This window comes from Lolium rigidum, chromosome 2 (assembly GCF_022539505.1).
Source record: "Lolium rigidum isolate FL_2022 chromosome 2, APGP_CSIRO_Lrig_0.1, whole genome shotgun sequence".
Taxonomy (NCBI): domain Eukaryota; kingdom Viridiplantae; phylum Streptophyta; class Magnoliopsida; order Poales; family Poaceae; genus Lolium; species Lolium rigidum.
In genome coordinates, this window is record NC_061509.1 from 76646528 (window position 1) to 76670969 (window position 24442).

Below are 24442 nucleotides of genomic sequence, written 5' to 3' on the forward strand. Positions count from 1 at the left end.
ATGCCAAATCAGACCAACACGTGCTCCCAATTTTCCCAATACCCTAAGATGTACATGCTTCACAAGTGATGCCTCTTCTTGAGTTTAGGGGATGAATTTTTGAAAATTTTCAAACCAAACTGCCAAGATAGCATGCTAGCGTCATTACCCACATGTTGATGCACCCTTGTGCCAAATTTCAGTCCATTTCAAGTTAGCTACCTAAAAAAATGGTCAAGAACTGCCCGTTCGGGGTAGACGGGCATAATCTTTCACTACGCACCTCACTTTTGTGAGTGCTTTTGTAGGGAAACAATTTTTTTTTCTAGTTTGTTATTTTCCATGGAAAGTGTTAGCCACACATTGGCCAATACACAAGGTTTGGAACGAATTCAACAAATTTTCAATTTTATATGAAATTTTGAGTGTTTGGTCAAACCTAGGTTGACCTCATTGCACTAAGAGGTTGTCAAACCTTTTTCGAAGTGAAACTTCTGTTGTAGGGTAATGTGGTGACGCCAAATGAGACCAGCACGTGCTCCCAATTTTCCCAATACCCTAAGATGTAGAGGCTTCACAAGTGATGCCTCTTCTTGAGTTTAGGGGATGAATTTTTGAAAAATTGTCAGAAAAATCTGAAACTCCTCAGGCACACATACCTACCCTTCATGACCACTCACAAAAATTTGCAGCTCAATCTGAGTCTTTGAAGTGCAGCTTGCTTGAAAAAGAGCCCTTCACCGACATGATCGATGTGGGTCCACACATGGATCGACCCACAACCAACATGAGGTTTCACAAGTGTTTTCCGACAAAATCTCACATGTGTGAACAATAACATGTATATGTGGGATGTGTTCTCACATATACCTCACATGCAAAAGGTTTTACAACTTCCGGGGTCGACGATTCGACCGTTATGCCGAAAATGCCCTCACTTGTGTAAATTCACATCAAACTACACCAAACCTCATGAAAAATTTAAATTTGAATTTTCCACATGAATGTCACAACATTTACTCAGTCCCACTAGTTACTGATGATTTTACATTGAATTTAGCATTTATTATGAGTTTTACTCGTTTTTTGTCATTTTTTAATTAAAAAAATAAACAAACACCTAAAATTGTCAGAAAAATCTGAAACTCCTCAGGCACACATACCTACCCTTCATGACCACTCACAAAAATTTGCAGCTCAATCTGAGTCTTTGAAGTGCAGCTTGCTTGAAAAAGAGCCCTTGACCGACATGATCGATGTGGGTCCACACATGGATCGACCCACAACCAACATGAGGTTTCACAAGTGTTTTCAGACAAAATCTCACATGTGTGAACAATAACATGTATATGTGGGATGTGTTCTCACATATACCTCACATGCAAAAGGTTTTACAACTTCCGCGGTCGACGATTCGACCGTTATGCCGAAAATGCCCTCACTTCTGTAAATTCACATCAAACTACACCAAACCTCATGAAAAGTTTAAATTTGAATTTTCCACATGAATGTCACAACATTTACTCAGTCCCACTAGTTACTGATGATTTTACATTGAATTTAGCAATTATTATGAGTTTTACTCGTTTTCAGTCATTTTTTAATTAAAAAAATAAACAAACACCTAAAATTGTCAGAAAAATCTGAAACTCCTCAGGCACACATACCTACCCTTCATGACCACTCACAAAAATTTGCAGCTCAATCTGAGTCTTTGGAGTGCAGCTTGCTTGAAAAAGAGCCCTTCACCGACATGATCGATGTGGGTCCACACATGGATTGACCCAACCAACATGAGGTTTCACAAGTGTTTTCAGACAAAATCTCACATGTGTGAACAGTAACATGTATATGTGGGATGTGTTCTCAAATATACCTCACATGCAAAAGGTTTTCAACTTCCGGGGTCGACGATTCGACCGTTATGCCGAAAATGCCCTCACTTGTGTAAATTCACATCAAACTACACCAAACCTCATGAAAAATTTAAATTTGAATTTTCCACATGAATGTCACAACATTTACTCAGTCCCACTAGTTATTGATGATTTTACATTGAATTTAGCATTCATTATGAGTTTTACTCGTTTTCTGTCATTTTTAATTAAAATATACATGTACAGTTCCATTTTCAGAGTAATATTTTTTCTTTCACGGCAAAAACTTGTTCCCTCCAAATTGTAGTACGCCGGCTGCCAAAACGCCCAAATTTTTTGTTCCCTCCACTCCTCCCGCGCACCCCACCTATCAAATATTTCACCCTCCCTTATATACGTCGTGCCTCTCCCCCATGATTTACGAGCATCTTAACTCCCCACCCCCCGACCTCATCCTCTCGTGCTCACCCCGATCCGGTGTCTTCGCCGGACGTTCTTCCATCTCGCATCTATCTCCCCGGCCGGTGGTCGCCATGGCCGGCAGTCGTAGAAACATCGGGGGGAAGGAAAATCGCGCACACACGCCGAAGAAGGCGCCCAGCTCGAAGAAACCCCGAGGTAAATCTGTCGGTGATCGGCTTGTTGTTGTGTTTTTCGGATGGTTCGATCGAGAGATCGGTTTTACATGTCTACCACGCCCGTTTGACCTATATCTAGATCTTGCATATTTGATAGATCCAATCCCGACATCATACGTCTAGGGTTTATCGTTTTTATTCCAGAGACAATCATGCCGTGCTATACAATCTTTGTCATCCCGCTGATGTACAATCTTTTGCATAGACAATTGTTTGCCGAAACACTTAAGTGAACTAATTCCAGCCGTTGCCGAAAACAGCCCGACGAGCTACAGTGAACAATGGCATTGCTTCAGAGTTTTATTCCTCAGTTTCAGAGGGAAGCAAAGTTTGATCTAGAACAATTGTTTGCTGTTTTCTATGGAACTAGTTAGTTTGCACGTGCAATGCACATCTTAATAATATAATGAAGTTTTTTGAATCATATATCCACTCAGAAATCGGTGAGACCCAATAATAGGGGGTAGAGGCTTATCATGAGTAACCTCATTACGTGCATACCAAGCCCGCCAAGCAACCAGAAGGGTAGTATCCACCATGTGAGGTGGTAGTTGTCCAATAATACACTGAAACCAGCTATCAATAGACATGCATAATTCAGTGTCCGAGGGGAATCTCATGTGTCAATTAACTCTACATCTAGGAGGTTGATCAGGTCCAAAGGCTATCAACCAAACTACCAAACAATTGAGCCATATCTAGGTGATCACAAAACATACTTCCTTTTAAGTTCTTTTCGATTCTAATTTTGTAACCTCAATGATGCTTTTGGTGCGCATGTGCGTAAGTAACTGAGACAAGGGATTAATCAGGTAGAAATGGTGCATCCTAATTACGACTTCAAACAAAAGTAGAGGGACTTGGCTGCATCCCATCGAAAATTATTTGTTACGAGTAGATATCTAAAAGCACATGATATCCCTTAGCCTGGCATATGCCCCCTCTTATGTTTTGTTCGCCGACATCATACGTAGACTCTTATGTTTTCAATCATTTTCTGCTGTACAATATTTTGCAAAGACAATTATTTGCTGTTTTCTATGGAATTGGCCCCCTCTTATGTTTTGTTCACGCTCCGCTCTTCCGATTATTTCAGCGGAGACAGAAAACCCCGTCAAGCCGGCATATGAGCTTGTCAAGGAGAAACAAATGCAAGAAAATATAGTACGCATGGAAATTTTTGGCTGAAAGATATGGACCTGGCCACAAAAATCAGCAAGATTTCTCTAGTTTTGCACGTTCATTAGTGTATGGTGGGGTACAAATAGGAACTAGCAACAATCTAAAGGACACAGATTGCGAAGAGAAGGAGGTCGAAGAGGACCCTTCGTATGAACCGAATCCAGAAGAGATAGCTACTGATGATGATGATCTTCATTCAGATGAGGATCAGCGCACTGTCGGCAAAACTTCAGCTCAGGTCTGTGGAACTATGTCTGAACTATGATAGAAAATACGTACATGCTAAATGTTTCCTACTAATGTAGCCTCTACTTTGCTTGCAGATAGTTGCTTCTTCACGCAACAGCTTGGACGAAGAAGCGATCCGGACCTGAAGTTGCACCATCCAACATTGCAACAAGATCAATGGCAACAACCGAACCCGAAGCTGGGTCATCTCATGAGCCGACGGCCACCGCTCGGTCGAACACCGAAGGAGCACCCTCACCTAACCGGATCATGACATCCGGAGGCAGCAACTCATCTCTTGAGGACAATCAAATTGTAAACTTTCAGCGGCAAGGTATGAAAGTTTGTAAAAACTAAACACTGTACCACATATTTTCATATAAAAGAGAATCATTTCATATCTCTTATTTCAGAGACATTGACAACATCTGGCGGTAGTAAGAGAAAGAGAGGTGTACGCAGACCTACCATGGGCCATGGACTACATGAGTACACAAGAAGACATGGTGGCAATAAGATGCCAATTGAATTCTCTCGTTGGTGTCGGGAGACCCAAGGATTATATCCGATCGAGCAAAGCTGAGCGATGAGGTTGGTATTCACATCCGTGAGAAAATGCCGCTTGCAACACACTCGGACACGAGTACAAGAAAGATGAAACTCTCGGACATGTCATTCCTCATGCTATAAATACGATAGCGGTGAGTCCCGTACAATCTTGGTTTAACCTAATTAGTATGCTACATGATCAACTATCTAAGAATCTACTGATTAATGCATCACTATTTTGCAGGGAAAGTTTACTATGGACAAAAATGATGAGGTGGCTCAAGATGTGTGCACTGATATGCTGCAAGTTAGTATTCGGCAGTTCCGATATAGGCTTAAAAAGGAGTATTGGCCGAAAATTAAAAATCTCACAGTGGAGCAAGCATATCTGAAGAAGCCAGATAATGTAGAAGAGAAAAGCTGGAAAGAACTGGTGAAGGGATGGTTTGATGAGAAGTACCAGGTACATAAACGTTATTCCTTTCAATAACAGCTACTGAATTCTTACATTTCTCTGATCTGGATAAATAAAATGCATGTACTGAACATAGGTAGTGTGTGTAAAAAATGGAAAGAACAGAGAAGTTGTGAAACAGTTCCATACCATTGGATCTCGAAGCTATGTTGCTCACTGGGAACATATAGTAAGTGTTCTGAATTTCCCCATACAGTTCATACTTCTGTCATACACAGTGTACAATGGTAATGTGCATTCTACATTTTTTCAAGCAGAAGGCTAAGCAGCAGGAAGAAGAAACCTCTCCAATTGAATTTTTTAGAATCATACACACTAACAAGGATAACATTATGAGTGCTGAAGGAAAAAGTGCATATGTAAGAAATATTTCATATTAGCACAATATAATATAATCCAGTTTTGTATGTTGTCCATGCAATGATTGTAATCTTTATGCAGGATAAAATGGTGGCAAAAAAAGCGGCGCCACGCAATGAAGATGAACCTGATTTGACTGATTTGCAAATTGTTCAGCTAGTTCTGAGCGAGAAAAGCCCATCCACTACCTGCAACAGCACATTCCTACCAAGATTGGGCGTTGCAACAAGTTCCGAGAAGTCTTCTCGTCTCGGCTACACGCATCCGAGAGCTACAACAAAGACCGGCGGATCAAGAGCAGAACTCCATACGAGCGGACTGAAAGGTACCACAGTGAGATGCAGGCAAGACTGCAAGAACAAGATAATTTTTTTGAAGAGATCAGGAAGAAGCAGGAGGAAGAACTTGAAGCTGTGAAGAAAGCCCAAGAAGAAAAGACTCTGGCTTATGAAAAGAGGCAGAGAGAAATGGATGCCGTGCTTAATTTGCTCTTGAGGACAACCCAGCCACCATCCATGTCTGAATCCCGGGGCAACTAATCTATTGCACCACCGTCCTACAACATTATTAATCATAGGTCTTTTAATTTCTTTGTGTTCCAATTGTAATTTTTCTTATGAATCTTTCGGTCCGTGACGGACATATATACTTCTTGTGCCACCATTTATGCATGATATTTATTGTCTATTTTTTGATATTTCGCCAGTTTTTTTGTTTCCCAAATTTCGCAAATAATTCAAATGCTCTCAAATTTTGTCAAATTGAAAAGGTGACGGAAAATGTCACAACGTCACTATTAAATGAAACCACATGGCACCAATTTCCGGTCCCACTTGTCGAATTTGTGGGTCCCACCGAGTCAAGCATTATTGGGACCCATATGTCGGCAACAACCTGGTCCCACTTGTCCGAATTTTGTGGATCCCACCGGACGTAATATTGTGGGTCTAGCTTGTCATAATATTTTGTGGGTCCCACCGACCGGCACCATGCCGGTCCCACATGACAGATATCCATGTCGGCGTCGTCGGACCCATGTTGTCGAAGCCAAATGGGACCCACATGTAAGGCCACGTATGCTTTTTTTGGACCAATCGAAACTTCCCAAGATTTAGATATTGACGAAAGTTGCAATTTTTCGTGACAAACCCGTCTCGTCAACAATCAACCTTCGATGTTGACGAATTTGCAGGTCGTCACCATCAAACATTTGACGTTGACGAAAAAATGCATACCGTCACCCCCGATATTTTATGACGGAGCTTCCTTAACGAACCCCATGACGATCAAATTTCGTCACCGCGAAGTAATCCTTGACGAAAATTGGCCTTCACATGACGAAAGTGATTTGTCAAAAAAAAAAAGGGTTTTCCTTTGTAGTGACAGGGGGTTAGTAAAACAAGTCAGTGACTAGCCAGGGATGAACCAAGTGTCAATGACACTTGTGTTTGTCCAAACCAGTGAACCAAGTGTCAATGACACTTGTGCTTGTCCAAACTAGGGACAACACATGATAGGATCAACAACAGACCAAACTTGGGCAAGGACAGTGGCCCAAGTTTCACCAAAGAAGTTCACAACACATGTAGGAGCTACGAAGCAACAACATAACACCCACAGGTGAGTCACCAGACCAAGAAGGGTTGTGTGTCACAGCCAAAGAGAAAGCACATCAGTGATAAATAGGGTAGAAACCCTAGAAACCAAGCATCAGTCGACAGATAACCATTCAGCAAGTCACAGCCAAGAACAGCAAGTGTTCATCACCTGTTCTTGCTCAAGAACAACACCAACCATCACAGAAACCAACCATTCATCCAAAACCACCAACCAATCAACCAGAAACCATGGAGATCTAAGGAGGAGATCCACCATAAGCTAGGAGGAGAAGGGCTGTGATCATTAAACCATCCAAGAGCACTTCATCAACCAAATATTTCTTACTAGGAGCTGGAACAAGGTATACCAAGTTCCTGGAGAGGATCCAGTGGATCCAATCCATTATTTTTGCATGACACATGTCATGGGATTGAGCAGATGCTCAAAAGGGTGATCATCACTTGGTATAACCAAGGATCACTAGCAGAAACAGAGGGATCCATAGCACCTAAACCATCCAGATACAATTTCCGTGCAGAGAAACTAGAACACATGCACATATGTGCACACAAGCAAGCACACATGCACAGATAGCACCAGTAGATGATTACAGGTTATAAATAGCCACCAGAGACCACCTAGTGAAACCCTAGGCAATTAAACCATCAGAAACCCTAGAATTTCTTCACAGGCAAGCATAATGGCTTTCATATGAACTATGATTTCCTATTATGCAAGCAAAGATGAGTAGCCAACAAGATCTAGCCAACTGTGCGAGCAACTAGTCAGTAGCAAGGGTACTGAGGTCAGAACAAACACAAATCCATCTAGTTACCAGAAGGAGATAAGCCATCACTATCCAAGAAGTGGATCAACTAAAGCTTACACAAGGCCATGGGTGAGCATCACTGACATCACAAGTGTCAGTAGTGCAAACCTAGGACAATCACAAATCCAATAAGCATATGATAGCATCAATAAGCTTAGGAATATAGCATGGCATGCACAACATCATAGCACAAGCAGTAGCACAGCAGCATAACCTAGGCCAATAGCAATTCAATGAGCATATGAATCAACCAGTAAGCCTATGAATCAACCAGTAAGCCTATGAAAAAATCAGTAAGCATATGAACAAGACGATTAGGCATATACACAAGGACCAGTTGCACAACATATAGGCATGAATCAATGGATTGAGCACAGCACAGAAAGCCACTAGGCATAGGAATGGCATCAGTAGGATTAGGGTTGAGCATAGCATGCGCAGCAGCACCACAACACAACACATGCAAGCAAGAACAACAGCAGAGCAACACGGTAGCACAGCAGCAGCATACGCAGTAGAGCCAGAGGCATAGATCGAGAAGGAATAGGTGGAGTAGAGGAGGTAGAAGGAGCAAAGGGGGTTACCTGGTGAAGGGTGAAGCGGCGGCCATGGCAGCACGGTGGCACGGCCAACCACGGCGACGCTAGACCGTGGCCAAGCAATGCCAAGCCACGCACAACACTAGAGAGGGCGGCGAGCATCCAGGGTTGGCGAGGAACCCTAGATCGATGGAGATCGCCACCAGTTCATCGACGACTGTGAGCAGAACGGACGCGCTCGAGCTGCTGAGCACGCAAACGACGAATCGAGACGGTTGAATCGACGCGCCGTCACGCGCTGGTTCATCTGCGCACTACGGCGAGCCCTAGCTCGGCCGGAGCAGGCGGCGACCATGGTGGCGGCGACGTCGCCACCGAATCGCCTTAGGGTTAGGGTTTCGCGAGTGAGGAGAGAACGAGAGAGAGAGTGAGGTGGGTCGACCTGGTTCGGTTCCACCGAACCGTTTTGGATTGGCTCGGTGGGCCGTCCAAATGGGCCAAAATGGTGGGCTGGCCCAGTTGGGCAGGGGTATTTTTGTCTTTTGTTTTTACAAATAATTAGTGAATTCTACCAAATAAAAATAAATGGAAAATACCTCTAAAAATTCAAGAAAAATAAGATTAAGGAATCATAAATTATTCTTAACAATAATAAAATAAGAAATGAGAGTTATTATACAATTTAAAATTTTGAAATTTTTAATTCAAATTTAAAATTCTAAAATTTAAATTACAATTTTCCTTGGATTTAAAAATCAAGGAAAATTCAAAATGAATTCAAATAATTATTATTCAAATAATTTCAAAGGGAATTCTATTATTCCAAATTATTTCTTTTCAAAGTCAAGATTTTCCAAAAAGAGGGAAAATCTTAATAATTCAAAATTCATAAATAATTCCAAAATATGGGAAACCCTAATTTTCAAATTCTTTATTTGAAAGTTATATTTACCAAAGGAAAATATCAACTATATTTCATTCTTTTCTTATTATAAAAGCAAACCAAGTTAAAATACTTAAATATTTATAAAGTACCGCCAAAGGCACCAATCCTTAACTCAAACCCTAAATCTGTAATAACCATGTCGGGGTAAGGGATTCAACATGAAATAATACATCCATACATGCATCATTTGGATCTTATAACATTTTCTTTACCGGACAATGATGCTTCTTTACAGAACCCGAGGTTCAGGTTCAATCCAACACTTCGAACTGCATTATCTCGCAGTCACCAGGCAAGTTCACTCTTGCTCATGTCACCTTGATTATTTTCTATCAATCTACTGCAAAAGTACTATACTTATCATTCATGCATTGAAAAGCAAAATGTTACTTTTCCAATTATGAATATGACTATGTGGTGGGCAATGGAACCATGGTATGTGTTTATATGGTGGAGGTTCCATTGCAAGGGTTCTATTAATCTAGGACTAATCACCAATGTTGTCTAGTGATTCTAGCGCCGTACAATTCGCGTTAACCATAAGATCTATAATGGCTCTGGGGAAGTCAGCTGTATCTTTTCCCTCTTGCATATCAACGGACCTGGTGGAGCCCGGGCTGGGTGTTGGGATAACACTGCAGTAGGTTGGGAAATCCTTTAAAATCCCCATCCGTGTGGATGAGAGGCTCTATCGTCTATGAGGGATTGCCCGACGTACATCAGGGGTAAAGCCGTATGATCGAGAGATGTCTACCGGGGATGTACGGGTGGACAAAAGGGTGGGTATGCAAGGTGATGTCTACGCACGCTTCTATTCCTGTAGACAGTGTTGGGCCTCCAAGAGCAGAGGTTTGTAGAACAGCAGAAAGTTCCCCTTAAGTGAATCACCCAAGGTTTATCGAACTCAGGGAGGTAGAGGTCAAAGATATCCCTCTCAAGCAACCCTGAAATTAAGATACAAGAAGTCTCTTGTGTCCCCAACACACCTAATACACTTGTCAGATGTATAGGTGCACTAGTTCGGCGAAGAGATAGTGAAATACAAGTAATATGGATGATTGTAAGTAGTAATTGCAATCTGAAATAAAGATGGCAGCAAGCAAACATGTAACAGAACTTGTTGGAAACGAGGTTTCAATGCTTAGAAATAAGGCCTAGGGATCATACTTTCACTAGTGGACACTCTCAACAATGATCACATAAATAAATAACTTCTCTTCACTTGTGCTACTTTCAAACACTCTCTTGTTGGATAACAAACACCATTCATTGTGTAGGGCTATAAAAGCACACCTCAAGCCGGAGTAAACAAGCTCCACAACGTTCGGAGTTCATATTAAAGTAACCTCTAGAGTGCATAATAGACCGTTGCAATTTAGACCGAGTACTAAAATAGCATACACACTGTCACCAATAGCTATGAAAGGGGGAATAGATCACATCAATACTATCATAGTAATAGTTAACTTCATAATCTACAAGAGATTACAATCATATCCTACACCAAGTACTACATGATGCACACACTGTCAACTTTACATCATGGAGGAGGAATAGACTACTTTAATAACATCACTAGAGTAGCACATAGATTAATAGTGATACAAAGCTCATGATCACATAAAGATCACACCATGGGAGAGAGAGATGAACCACATAGCTACCGGTAGAGCCCTTAGCCTCGGGGAGAACTACTCCCTCCTCATCATGGGAGACAAGCAACGGCGATGAAGATGGCGGTGGTGTCGATGGAGATGACTCCGGGGGCAATTCCCCGTCCCGGCGGCGTGCCGGAACAGAGACTTCTGTCCCCCGAAAGTTGTCTTCGCGATGGCGGCGGCTACGGAACTCTTCGTGGAATATGACTTGTTTTTTTGGGGTTTTCGCGACGGAAGGAATATATAGGCGAAGGGGCGATGTCGGTGGAGTCCCGAGGGGCCCACCCCATATGGCGGCGCGGCCAGGGGTGGGGCCACGCCCCCCTAGGGTGTGGCCGCCTCGTGGCTCCTCTTCGTCTCCTCTTCGGTGTTCTGGAAGCCTCCGTGGAAAATAAGACCGTGGGCTTTTGTTTCGTCCAATTCCGAGAATATTTCTGTGTAGGATTTCCGAAACCAAAAACAGCGAGAAAACAGAACCGGCGCTTCGGCATCTTGTTAATAGGTTAGTACCGGAAAATGCATCAAAATGATATAAAGTATGGATAAAACATGTAGATATTGTCATAAAACTAGCATGGAACATAAGAAATTATAGATACGTTTGAGACGTATCAAGCATCCCCAAGCTTAGTTCCTACTCGCCCTCGAGTAGGTAAACGATAACAAGGATAATTTCTGAAGTGACATGCTACTATCATAATCTTGATCAATACTATTGTAAAGCATATGAGATGAATGAAGTGATTCAAAGCAATGGTAAAGATAATGACTAAACAACTGAATCATATAGCAAAGACTTTTCATGAATAGTACTTTCAAGACAAGCATCAACAAGTCTTGCATAGGAGTTAACTCATAAAGCAATAGCTTCTTAATAGAAGGTTTTGAAGCAACACAAAGGAAGATTTAAGTTTCAGCAGTTGCTTTCAACTTTCAACATGTATATCTCATGGATAATTGTCAACACAAAGTAATATGATGAGTGCAAATAAGCAAGTATGTAAGAATCAATGCACACAGTTGACACAAGTGTTTGCTTCTAAGATGGAAATAAATAGGTAAACTGACTCAACATAAAGTAAAAGAAAGGCCCTTCGCAGAGGGAAGCAGGGATTACTCATGTGCTAGAGCTTTTTATTTTGAAAACATGGAAACAATTTTGTCAACGGTAGTAATAATTCATATGTGTTATGCATATAACCTCCTATAAGTTGCAAGCCTCATGCATCGAATACTAATAGTGCCCGCTCCTTGTCCTAATTAGCTCGGATTTCCATGGATTATCATTGCATTACATATGTTTCAACCAAGTGTCACAAAGGGGTACCTCTATGCCACTCTGTACAAAGGTCCAAGGAGATAAATCGCATTTGATTTCTCGATTTTGATAGATCTCAACTTGAGGACATCCATACCGGGACAACATAGAAAACAGATAATGGACTCCTCTTTTATGCTTTAAGCATTCAACAATAGATAATATTTTCATAAGAGATTTGAGGATTAATGTCCAAGCTGAAACTTCCACCATGATACATGGCTTTGGTTGGCGGCCCAATGTTCTTCTCTAACAATATGCATACTCAAACCATTCAACTCATGGAAAATCTCCCTTACTTCAGACAAGACGAACATGCATAGCAACTCACATGATATTCAACAAAGGTGTAACAGGTTGATGGCGTCCCCAAAAACATGGTTACCGCTCAACAAGCAACTTATAAGAAATAAGATACATAAGCGACATATTCTTTACCACAATAGTTTTTTAGGCTACTTTCCCATGAGCTATGTATTGCAAAGACAAGGAATGAAAATTTTAAAGGTAGCGCGCAAGCAATTTACTTGGAATGGCAGAAAAATACCACATAGTAGGTAGTTATGGTGGACACAAATGGCATAAGTTTTGGCTCAAGGTTTTGGATGCACGAGAAGCATTCCCTCTCAGTACAAGGCTTTGGCTAGTAAGGTTGTTTGAAGCAAACACAAGTATGAACCGGTACAGCAAAACTTACATAAGAACATATTGCAAGCATTATAAGAATCTACACTGTTCAAACACTTTTACCAGAAAATATCTAGACTTTTAGAGAGACCAATCATGCAAACCAAATTTCAACAAGCTCTACGGTTGTTCTCCACTAATAGGTTTAAACTACATGATGCAAGAGCTTAAACATGATCTACTTGAGAGTTCAAAACAATTGCCAAGTATCAAATTATTCAAGACCATATACCAATTACCACATGAAGCATTTTCTGTTTCCAACCAAATAGCAATGAGGCGGCTTTCAACTTTAGCCATGAATATTAAAGTAAAACGAAGAACACAAGTGTTCAAATGAAAAAGCGGGGCGTGTCTCTCTCCCACACATGGATTGCTAGGATCCGAATTTATTCAAACACAAACAAAAATAAAAGCACACAGACGCTCCAAGTAAAGAACATAAGATGTGACGGAATAAAAATATAGTTTCACTAGAGGTGACCTGATAAGTTGTTGATGAAGAAGGGGATGCCTTGGGAATCCCCAAGCTTAGATGCTTGAGTCTTCTTGAAATATGCAGGGATGAACCACGGGAGCATCCCCAAGCTTAGACTTTTCACTCTTCTTGATCATATTATATCATCCTCCTTTCTTGATTCTTGAAAACTTTCTCCACACCAAACTCAAAACAATCTCATTAGAGGGTTAGTGCATAATCAAAAATTCACATGTTCAGAGAGGACACAATCATTCCCAACATTTCTGGACATTACCCAAAGCTACTGAAAGTTAATGGAGCAAAGAAATCCATTCAACACAGTAAAAGAGGCAATGTGAAATAAAAGGCAGAATCTGTCAAAATTGAACAGTCCGTAAAGACGAATTTTTTAGAGGCACTTAACATGCTCAGATGAAGAAGCTCAAATTGAATGAAAGTTGCGTACATATCTGAGGATTACTCATGAATTTTCGCAGATTTTTCTGAGTTTCCTACAGAGAGATCTACTCAAATTCGTGACAGCTAGAAATCTGTTTCTGCGCAGAAATCCAAATCTAGTATCAACCTTACTATCAAAGACATTACTTGGCACAACAATTCAATAAAGTAAAGATAAGGAGAGGTTGCTACAGTAGTAACAACTTCCAAGACACAACAAAACAGTAGCAAAAATAAAAACATGGGTTATCTTCCAAGAAGTGCTTTCTTTATAGCCATTAAGATGGGCTCAGTAATTTTAATGATGCTCTCATGAAAATAGAAAATGAAGCAAAAGGAGCATCAAGAAGCAAATTAAAAATAAATTTAAGCCTAACCCGCTTCCTATGCATAGGAATCTTGTACACAAATAAATTCATGAAGATCAAAGTGACAAGCATTAGAAGATAAAACACGAGTAACTTCAAAATTTTCAGCATGTAGAGAGGTATTTTAGTACCATGAAAATTTCTACAACCATATTTTCCTCTCTCATAATAATTTCCAATAGCATCATGAACAAACTCAACAATATAACTATCACATAAAGCATTCTTATTCACATGCATAAAATTATCATTACTCTCCACATAAGCATAATCAATTTTATTAGTAATAGTGGGAGTAAAACTATCACAACCATCATTGTAATCATCATAAATTGCAGGCATGGTATAATCATAACAAACTTTATCCTACATAGTAGGTGGCACCAAAATACCACTATCATTATAATCATCATAAATGGGAGGAAAAGTACCATCAAAGAAAATTTTCTCCTCAAAACTTGGGGGACTAAAAATATCACAACCAGCTTCCCCAAGCTTAAATTCTTCCATAGCATTAGCAATAATAGTGTTCAAAGAGTTCATGCTAATAACATTGCTACAACTATTTTGCAAACAAAGTTCCATGGGTTTTTTAATTCTCTCTTCAAACACATCATGTCCTAATTCAATATAAAGTTCATAAAGATCTCTAATTTTTTTGTTGTTTTCCATTAAGCCTAACTAGTGAAGAATAAAAACAAGAAACAAAAAGATATAATTGCAGGATCTAAAGGAAATAGCTTCGAGCACTCACACACCGGAAACAGTGCTAGGAAATAGCTTAGTAGTCGGAGGATGTGAATACCTTTTACCTTACCTCCCCGGCAACGGCGCCAGAAAATAGCTTGATGTCTACGCACGCTTCTATTCCTGTAGACAGTGTTGGGCCTCCAAGAGCGAGAGGTTTGTAGAACGAGCAGCAAGTTTCCCTTAAGTGAATCACCCAAGGTTTATCGAACTCGGGGAGGTAGAGGTCAAAGATATCCCTCTCAAGCAACCCTGCAATTAAGATACAAGAAGTCTCTTGTGTCCCCAACACACCTAATACACTTGTCAGATGTATAGGTGCACTAGTTCGGCGAAGAGATAGTGAAATACAAGTAATATGGATGATTGTAAGTAGTAATTGCAATCTGAAATAAAGATAGCAGCAAGCAAACATGTAACAGAACTTGTTGGAAACGGGGTTTCAATGCTTAGAAACAAGTCCTAGGGATCATACTTTCACTAGTGGACACTCTCAACAATGATCACATAAGTAAATAACTTCTCTTCACTTGTGCTACTTTCAAACACTCTCTTGTTGGATAACAAACACCATTCATTGTGTAGGGCTATAAAAGCACACCTCAAGCCGGAGTAAACAAGCTCCACAACGTTTGGAGTTCATATTAAAGTAACCTCTAGAGTGCATAATAGACCGTTGCAATTTAGACCAAGTACTAACATAGCATACACACTATCACCAATAGCTATGAAAGGGGGAATAGATCACATCAATACTATCATAGTAATAGTTAACTTCATAATCAACAAGAGATTACAATCATATCCTACTCCAAGTACGACATGATGCACACACTGTCAACTTTACATCATGGAGGAGGAATAGACTACTTTAATAACATCACTAGAGTAGCACATAGATTAATAGTGATACAAAGCTCATGATCACATAAAGATCACACCATGGGAGAGAGAGATGAACCACATAGCTACCGGTAGAGCCCTTAGCCTCGGGGGAGAACTACTCCCTCCTCATCATGGGAGACAGCAACGGCGATTAAGATGACGGTGGTGTCGATGGAGATGACTCCGGGGGCAATTCCCCGTCCCGGAGGCGTGCCGGAACAGAGACTTCTGTCCCCCGAAACTTGTCTTCGCGATGGCGGCGGCTACGGAACTCTTCGTGGAATATGACTTGTTTTTTTAGGGTTTTCACGACGGAAGGAATATATAGGCGAAGGGGCGATGTCGGTGGAGTCCCGAGGGGCCCACCCCATATGGCAGCGCGGCCAGGGGTGGGGCCGCACCCCCTAGGGTGTGGCCGCCTCGTGGCTCCTCTTCGTCTCCTCTTCGGTGTTCTGGAAGCCTCCGTGGAAAATAAGACCGTGGGCTTTTGTTTCGCCCAATTCCGAGAATATTTCCTGTGTAGGATTTCTGAAACCAAAAATAGCGGAAAACAGAACCGGCGCTTCGGCATCTTGTTAATAGGTTAGTACCGGAAAATGCATCAAAATGATATAAAGTATGGATAAAACATGTAGATATTGTCATAAAACTAGCATGGAACATAAGAAATTATAGATACGTTTGAGACGTATCACAAGGTCGCGGAGAAGGCAGTGATTGGCTTGGATCTTACACCTGACCCACACACAAAGGAAGTGTGGACGAGAAACGCGTCTCAGTTGGTATCAAGGATAAGTTCTCTTATGGGAAAAGTAACGCACCTCTGCAGAGGGTATCAAACTGTGGCAGTCACTCCTTGTTCCGGGAAGGGAACTACGAACGCGACATGAAAGGAACTCCATGAAGTTCTGTTCAACCTGTGAAGACTAGCAGGCATAGTTTTCCGAATAAAATAAACCTTTTGAAGAAATTTTTAGGAAACATGCATTGACCGGAGATTTCCTGATCAATGGTCGTAGCTAGTGCATCAAACACATTTTTCCTTTTGAGCTTGCTGAGTACCTTTGTACTCACTTCTCTTTCGACACCCTTGCTAGACTGTGATAATGAAGTGGAGCCCACTGACGAAGCACCGGAAGGCGACTACGAGCTGGTCTATGAAGAACCTGATCTGTCCGGAGGAGTGGAAGGCGTGGACTATGAGATAGTCTACGGGCCAGACAACAATGAGGCAGAGGAGTAGTGTCATACCCTAGTGTTATAGAGCCGAGCAGCGTAGAAACTTACCTAAATAAGTTGCTGAGCTCAGTTTACTATTTACTATTTATGCTGGTTTGTAATGAACTTAAGTAGTATCTTAGGGTGTTCTCATCAGACCTGTGAGAATACCAACTTGTTAAGTCTGTGATTGTAATATAATCTTGAGTGTTATGACCTGCAATGTTTCTGTTGTACCACTCTGAGGGATGTGATATTTGTGAAGAAGTCCCTTCATGAAGATCATATCAATGACTTGTATACTGCAACATGCAGTGGTATGCTGGTCACCGCATATACCCATGTCAAGCATCACATCGGTGGTCCGGGCCTCTAGTGCGGTTGCAAGGAAGGCACCTACGTTCGTTGGGCCAACACTAGCAGATTTGGCGGGGATTTTTCTTCCCGCGGTGGCAACCAAAACCCTACCATGGTGGCTTTGTCCTCGGCTCTGAGGGCTTCATCGACTGCTCCAAGGGCTTCATCTCTGAATTTGGCCCCCGATTTCTCCACTGCATGTACTTCCAACCCATGTATTTGATAAGCGGGTATTGATTTTTCATTTCCGGCGAGCGGCCAAAATTCATATTAGTGGTTTAGTAAAATATGCTTGATTTCTACACTTCCCAAATTGGAAAATGCATTAATTGTTCATCATATGTGCATGATCTATAGTGTTTTAACTTGTTCATTGCCCAAATTGGACAATGTCATTGCTCTTGTGCATTCCCCAAATTGGATAATGGCATGATTTGTGCATTGTTCTTGTTATTTCATTGCATTTGTGCAATGACATGATCTACTTGTGCACATGCATGATCTAATTGTGCATTGCATTGGCATGATTTAATTATGCATTGTCATGATGTAGTTGTGCATTGTCATGATGTTGTTGCATATTGTTCTTTCATCTTTGAGTATGTACTGACAAGGTCGTTATGTTGGATAGCGAGACGGTGTGGAGGGGCTGGCATCCTCTACCTGGGTACCAGGACGACCTCCTCTTTAACCTCTGGACGAAGGTTCTGAAGCCCGTGGTGTCAGGCAAGGTACATGCAGTGGCGGTGCAACCACACATCCATTGCCGTTAGCTGAACCTCGGGCACATCCCCTAGGCCCGTACTCCTCACCGGTGCTACGTCATGAACGGGTTGCACATGCTTGTCGTTCCATCGACGTTCTAGCAAGGATTGGAGGAGTGGATCAAGATCCCACTACCCCACATCGTGGGTGTGTCTGCATACCGCTGGTGCGACGAGCAAGCGCATCTAACGTATCACGGCGACCAAATGGTGATGGGGAGGAACTGACCAGAGATCGTCTCCAGTACAACACCATGGTGGAGTTCAAGATTCATGGCTTCATCCGGGAAGATGACGATCTACAAGTCCAAAAACTCCACCACTAGGTACTACACCTGCCTTGACCATGGCTAGGTGAGGACCTACTTGTTTCTGTCTGTTTGTATCTAGTAGCAGTTTAGTAGGGTGAACGATGAACTAATGAACTTTTGTGCTGTCTTTTGATTAGGGGTTTAGCTCTTGATATTTCAGGGGCAAGGGATGCCCCTAATGATGGTATCTTTTGACCATGGGTGTTCATGTGAACCCGTGATTGTTCGACACATGTGTTAACCTGCATACTAATTTGATGTTACATGTCTTATTTATGTGTGTTATATTTGTTATTTATGTGCTATAAGCTTTGAGGTGGTAACATCACCACATTTGAAGTAGGTAATAGCAGAGATTTTGCACAAAACTAAACAACTTAGTTTTCCTCTAGCACGAAGAAGACACTTATGAGGACAAACAAACAATCAACAAAAATGCACCAAAACATATTTTGGGCAATCAAATGAAACAAAGAAAGAGGTCCAGACTCGGTTTCCGCTCAAGCAAGACCTAACTATCCAAAACCCAAAAAAGGTAAAGAAAAAACATGAAGCAACCAAACTGATCCTGGATGTATTGGTGTCCTTATTTCACTGCCATGAGAGTCTTAACATGTCTTTGTTGATGTGAACGAACATACACTGATTGGTTGGATGAAAAGTTATAGGGCTCCTTTGATTCATAGGATAGAAAAATTATAGGAATAGGAAAAATATAAAATTAGTATGTTGTGCCTAGTTGAATCATATAAAAAATAATTTCTCTTCGATTGTGCTAAAGGATTTTTTTTATTAGGTATGATGTCATGTTTTTTCCTATAAGATTTCTATATGATTATTTCCTATATAATATATTCCTATGAATCACACAACTAATATAGAAAATATTCTACATGATCTAAATCCTACACAATTCTTACACATACTATAGTGAGGAGCACGTAGGAAACTGAAACACCACTGAGAAATCGTTGTCAAATGAGGACAAAAACACATATCCATCAGTCACCCACATCTTTTGTTTTGATCTTTAGGGCTCCTCGTCACGAGAAAATCAGGAGGGTCGTTGTTCTAGCGGGAAAATGCAAGTTTTAGAAGTACAATAGTAGTAGTACTACTCATTTTCAGCTTTCAAAATCTGAAGTAATTACGGTGCGCCTCGTATACGCTGTGCCGCCGTGTCCGCGCCTGCTACCGCAAGCAATGACATACCCCAATCAGCCGTTGCTACCGCAAGCAATGACATCAGTGCGACGGCGCACGTATCCTAGTGCTAGTACTCCACTGGAGTACTACAACACTGCTAGCTAGACACGGCCACCGCGCGCCAAACAAGCCTCACTCTACAGTCTACATATTCTGCACTCCAGTGATGCTTCCACCAGGCACCAGCTGATAGGTTGAAGACGCCAAGGACCTCCAGGCTCCAGCCAGCGTGCATCCATGGCGCCGCAGCACTTCCTGATCGTCGCGTTCCCGACCCAGGGCCACATTAACCCGGCGCGTGCCCTCGCAGAGCGCCTCCTGCGGGCCATGCCGGGCGCTCGTGTGACGCTGTCTACCGCCGTGTCCGCGCACCGGCTCATGTTCCCCTTGATCGCGTCCCCGGACGAGGAGGTCCACGACGGCGCCATCTCCTACGTCCCCTACTCCGACGGCTACGACCACGGCTTCCACCTCTTCGCCAACGACGGGGACGACGCGCGGAGATTCTGTGAGGCGTTCAGCCGGGTCGGCCGCGAGACCTTCTCGTCGGTGCTGGACCGCCTCGCCGCGCGGGGCAGGCCCGTGACGTGCGTCGTGTACTCCATGCTCATGTGGTGGGCCGCCGAGGTCGCCCGGGAGCGCGGACTGCCTCGCGCGCTCTACTGGAACCAGCCGGCAACCATGCTGGCCGTGTACTACCATTACTTCCACGGGTACGAGAGGATCGTGACGGAGCACGCCGCCGAACCGGGGTTCACGGTGTCCATGCCAGGCCTCCCAAGGATGGCCATCCGCGACCTCCCGAGCTTCTTCACCAACCTCACGGACGGAAGGCTCGACGCGGCGTTCGGCAACATCCGCAGGACGTTCCAGCAGCTGGACCTGGACGTCCCCATTAGCACCGGAGGAAGGAAACCCATGGTGCTCGTGAACACCGTCGAGGCGCTGGAGCTCGGCGCCATCGCGTCCGTGCCTGAACTGGACGTGTTCCCAATCGGTCCGGCCGTCCTATCGCTGTTCGCTGACGGCACGAGGAGTGGCACAAACGCCGTTGTAGGAGATCTGTTCAAGCACGACAAAAAGGGTTACATGGAGTGGCTGGACGCGAAGCCGGCGCGGTCAGTGGTGTACGTGTCGTTCGGGAGCATGTCGGCAGCAAGCAAGCAGCAGAAGGAGGAGATGAAGCGTGGCCTCGCCGCGAGCGGCCGGTCGTACCTGTGGGTGGTGCGCAAGGACAGCAGAGACGACAATGACAACGACGGCGATGAGGAGCGGAGCATGGTGGTGGAGTGGTGCGACCAGGTGCGGGTACTGTCTCACCCGGCTGTTGGGTGCTTCGTAACGCACTGCGGGTGGAACTCGACGCTGGAGAGCGTGGCGTGCGGCGCGCCGGTGATCGCAGTGCCGCAGTGGTCCGATCAGGACACCAACGCGCGCCTCGTCGTCGAGTGGGGCATTGGTGTGCGCGCCGCAATTGACGCCGACAGGTTTCTGGACGCCGAGGAGCTCACGAGGTGCGTGAAAATAGTCATGGGTGATACAGAGGAGGGTGCTGCCATACGAAGCAGCTCGATAGCATGGAAGTCAAAAGTGAAGGAAGCTATCACGGACGGCGGCTCGTCGAAGGATAATCTGAGGACTTTCCAAGACCAGTTTGCAAATGATGCTTAGAAGGAGCGCCTTGCTGCTTCATTGGGTTGCCATATATAACACCTCTTTGAATTGAACCTTATGCTTAAGCAGTCCCGTTCTCATGATTTTTTATCAAAGAAATCTATTGTGATGAATTGAAGAATTTCTCCTATAAATGTCCCTAGACTACCCTCTCAACCAGGGGGTCTGAGAGGGGCAAATGAATCTGGTTCACACGTTTGGCAATGCACAGTAAAATCTTTCCCCCACTTTTCATCTCAGCCGTTCGATCGGTAATATTTTTCCTCACTCACTCAGCTTCCCGTGGAGTCCATGACGCATGGGGCCAGCTACATACGAGGCCCGACGGTCAGAGACAGCCACGGGTGCTCGTTGGCGTCGCCTTCCGTCTGGAGCCGCGCGAAATGGTGAAAACCTAGATCGCGAGTCCCCGATTCACTCCCCAATCCCCGTCCGTCCTCTCCTCCCCAATCCTCGTCTCTCCTCCTCCCCAACCGTGGCGGCGCGCGTGGAGGAGCGGAAAGGGACGGCGGTAACCCGTGCGGCGCCAGCGGTGGCGGACTCACCCTTCCCCGCGCGCGAGGAGAAGAGATCGGGGAGGCGCGGGACAAGCACGAGGGAGGCACCGTCTGGAGCTTCTAGAGGAGACCGGATAGAGGCATTGGAGCTCGCGTCGCTGGAGACGGGGAGGTGCGGTGGAGCGCGTGCCTCTACTCCGTCGCGGTCGCGGTCGCGGTCGCCAACTCCGAGCTCGCCCACGTCGCCCTCGTCCCGCCGCTCGTCACCTCCATGTTCTGGACATGTCTCTCCCTTGTCGGCGCAGATGCGGGTGGAATATTGGCGGCGGCTCAGGCCAAGGCAAGGAGAACCAAGATCTAGGTCGGTGCGCTCTTTTTGCCCTCTCCTTCCTCTCGTCTCCCTCCTCCGGCCGAGATCTGGGGCGGCACACACCATGGCCGGAGCAGTTCCTCACGTCCTCAGCCGCCCCTCCTCGATGATTGTTGCTTCAGGAGCTGCACTGATCGACCTCTTTCTCCTCCTACTACCTGCTCGACAGTTGAAGCACGAACATCTGGTACAGGATGTCCGCCTGTGTGCACGCACGCTTCTCTTCTTCCTAATTTTTGCCTCCTACCAGTGCCCTTCTCCTACAACTTCTCACTTTTCTTTGTGCAGGTGTTCGATGAAATTCCAAAAAGGTTTCGGGAGGATTGATCTCTGTAAGCTATGTGAGTTAGTTCTTCAAAAATATTAGTGCCAGTCAATCGTGACAAAACTCCTATATATTTTAGATCTACTTTTAACACTGGATCTGGCAGTAGTGCGAATTTTTGATTCTCCCATGATGAGAAAAATGGACAATCTTGCTTATTGTTTTATGATTAAAAGTGAGCATGGCCATGTGATATCATGTATTCATGCTCTTTTAATTCTTTACCACCATTACATCTTATATCATTAGTTCCTTGTCAAAGAAATATAAGGATTGTAATTGATCTGCTTACACTGCTTCATTGTAGAGGGTGGAGAGTTCTGTGTTGTATCAGTCTTTAAGAGTTCACACTTCACCGAGGGGAAGGAAACAAGTTGTATTGAGAGCTGCCCTTTTTTTTTTTTGTCTTGTTGTGCCTGCGTGGTTCATAAAAATATGGGGTTTCTATCCACTTTCTTGGATCAATCTTGATTTGCCATGCCTCAGCCACTCATTGGTATGGCACTGTGGCATCAGCACAGCTTTTGGTGGCCTTGGCCTTGTCCCCAAAGATGATTTTGTAGCTCTGATGCCTTCTCTCATGTTTGGCTGGCTCTAACTGCATGGATTGGTTTAATATAATTTTTGTAATCAAGTTGCAGCCTCTCATCCATTATTCATATTGGAAATAAATGTTGACTGAGTAGCTGTACAAACTGACTGATCTAATGGTTTTTTTTTGTAGCATCAGTAATCACATGCAAGCGTGCATGCCCAAAAAGGAGAGAGAGCTAGCCTGCTATAGTGTTAGACATCTTCTGGATATATATAGCTATCTTAATGTATCCATGGATTTTTGAACGCCTATATTTTTCAGAATGGTAACAAGGTAACTGCTCATTAGTACGGACATAAATATATTGCTTTAAATCCTACCAATTTGTATTTCATAGCAACGATGTTTTCAAGCTTTAGAAGTGCAAAGCATATAACTGCAATTTAAACCATGCATGTCATAATATTCAGGCCTTTTGAAGTTTTTAGTCTGGATTGGTTGCATGCATTCTCGAAGACTCGTGGAAACACGAAGGAGCACTGCCAAATGGATGATTTTTCTTGGGACTCTTGTGCGGTTCAAACAGCTCTAAAAATTGTACCTATTTAGTAAGGTATATCCACTTGCATCATATTAGTCAAATATAAAGAAAATATTCGATCGTGTGGTGCATATTTCAATGAAATGGAGGTTATAGATAACCTACTTTGTGGCTAATTTTTCAGTCCTAAAGAGAATATTCTTTCGAGGTGTTTATTCTTATTGTCGTGTGAAAATTGGATCGTGTGGTGCATATTTCAAAGAAATAGAGGTTCTGCTCGACAAGATCTTGATGCTCAAGCTGGAAAGTGGTTCATATTACAACCAGGTGATGCTTTGTGACCTTCCCATATCCACTTCTCAATTACCACATCATGTTAGCTATTTAGAAGTGTTAATTATTATGGTCATTAGTTGGCACTTACAAAAAATTGGAGGTTTTCTCGAAGTTCGGTGATTTATCTCGTGATGACGAAAAGTTGTGTTAACAACTACTACATTGGTAATATAAAATGGAGCATTTTTATCGGTGAGGGTATTTATTTTATTTATGCTTGTTTTCCGTAAGCCATCCGGTCAAATGGGTTTTAGAGTTCTCGCTGACTTTTATTCTATGGCCACTGCAGATCATACCGAAGTTCGGAAGTGGCTGCATGAGGTGAGGCCGAGACCCTCTTGTTCTTGTTTCGCTTTTACCTTTCCATAGGATTCTCATGCTAGATTACCTACTGTGTAGGTGTGTTGTGTTCTTGTTTTCCCTGGGAGCAGAACATGACCGCGTGTGTCATTGGGTGATCCAATCTGATCAAGATCTCTGTGCAGCTTGGTAATTCAAGTACCGAAGCTTTGGGACATTCACTGC

At 43.2% G+C, this 24442-nt stretch overlaps 1 protein-coding gene across 1 annotated transcript; it reads left to right on the top strand.

The window, feature by feature from the left end:
* Positions 1-19765: 19765 nt before the first annotated feature.
* On the top strand, positions 19766-21381 carry LOC124691971 (cyanidin 3-O-rutinoside 5-O-glucosyltransferase-like). The gene has a single exon (XM_047225274.1). The coding sequence runs from the start codon at positions 19877-19879 to the stop codon at positions 21308-21310; it is 1434 nt and encodes a 477-aa protein (XP_047081230.1). The 5' UTR covers positions 19766-19876; the 3' UTR covers positions 21311-21381.
* Positions 21382-24442: the final 3061 nt, after the last annotated feature.

What these genes read in the sequence shown, in the direction of transcription:
- LOC124691971 (XM_047225274.1), top strand. Translation starts at nt 19,877, where the DNA reads ATGGCGCCGCAGCACTTCCTGATCGTCGCGTTCCCGACCCAGGGCCAC.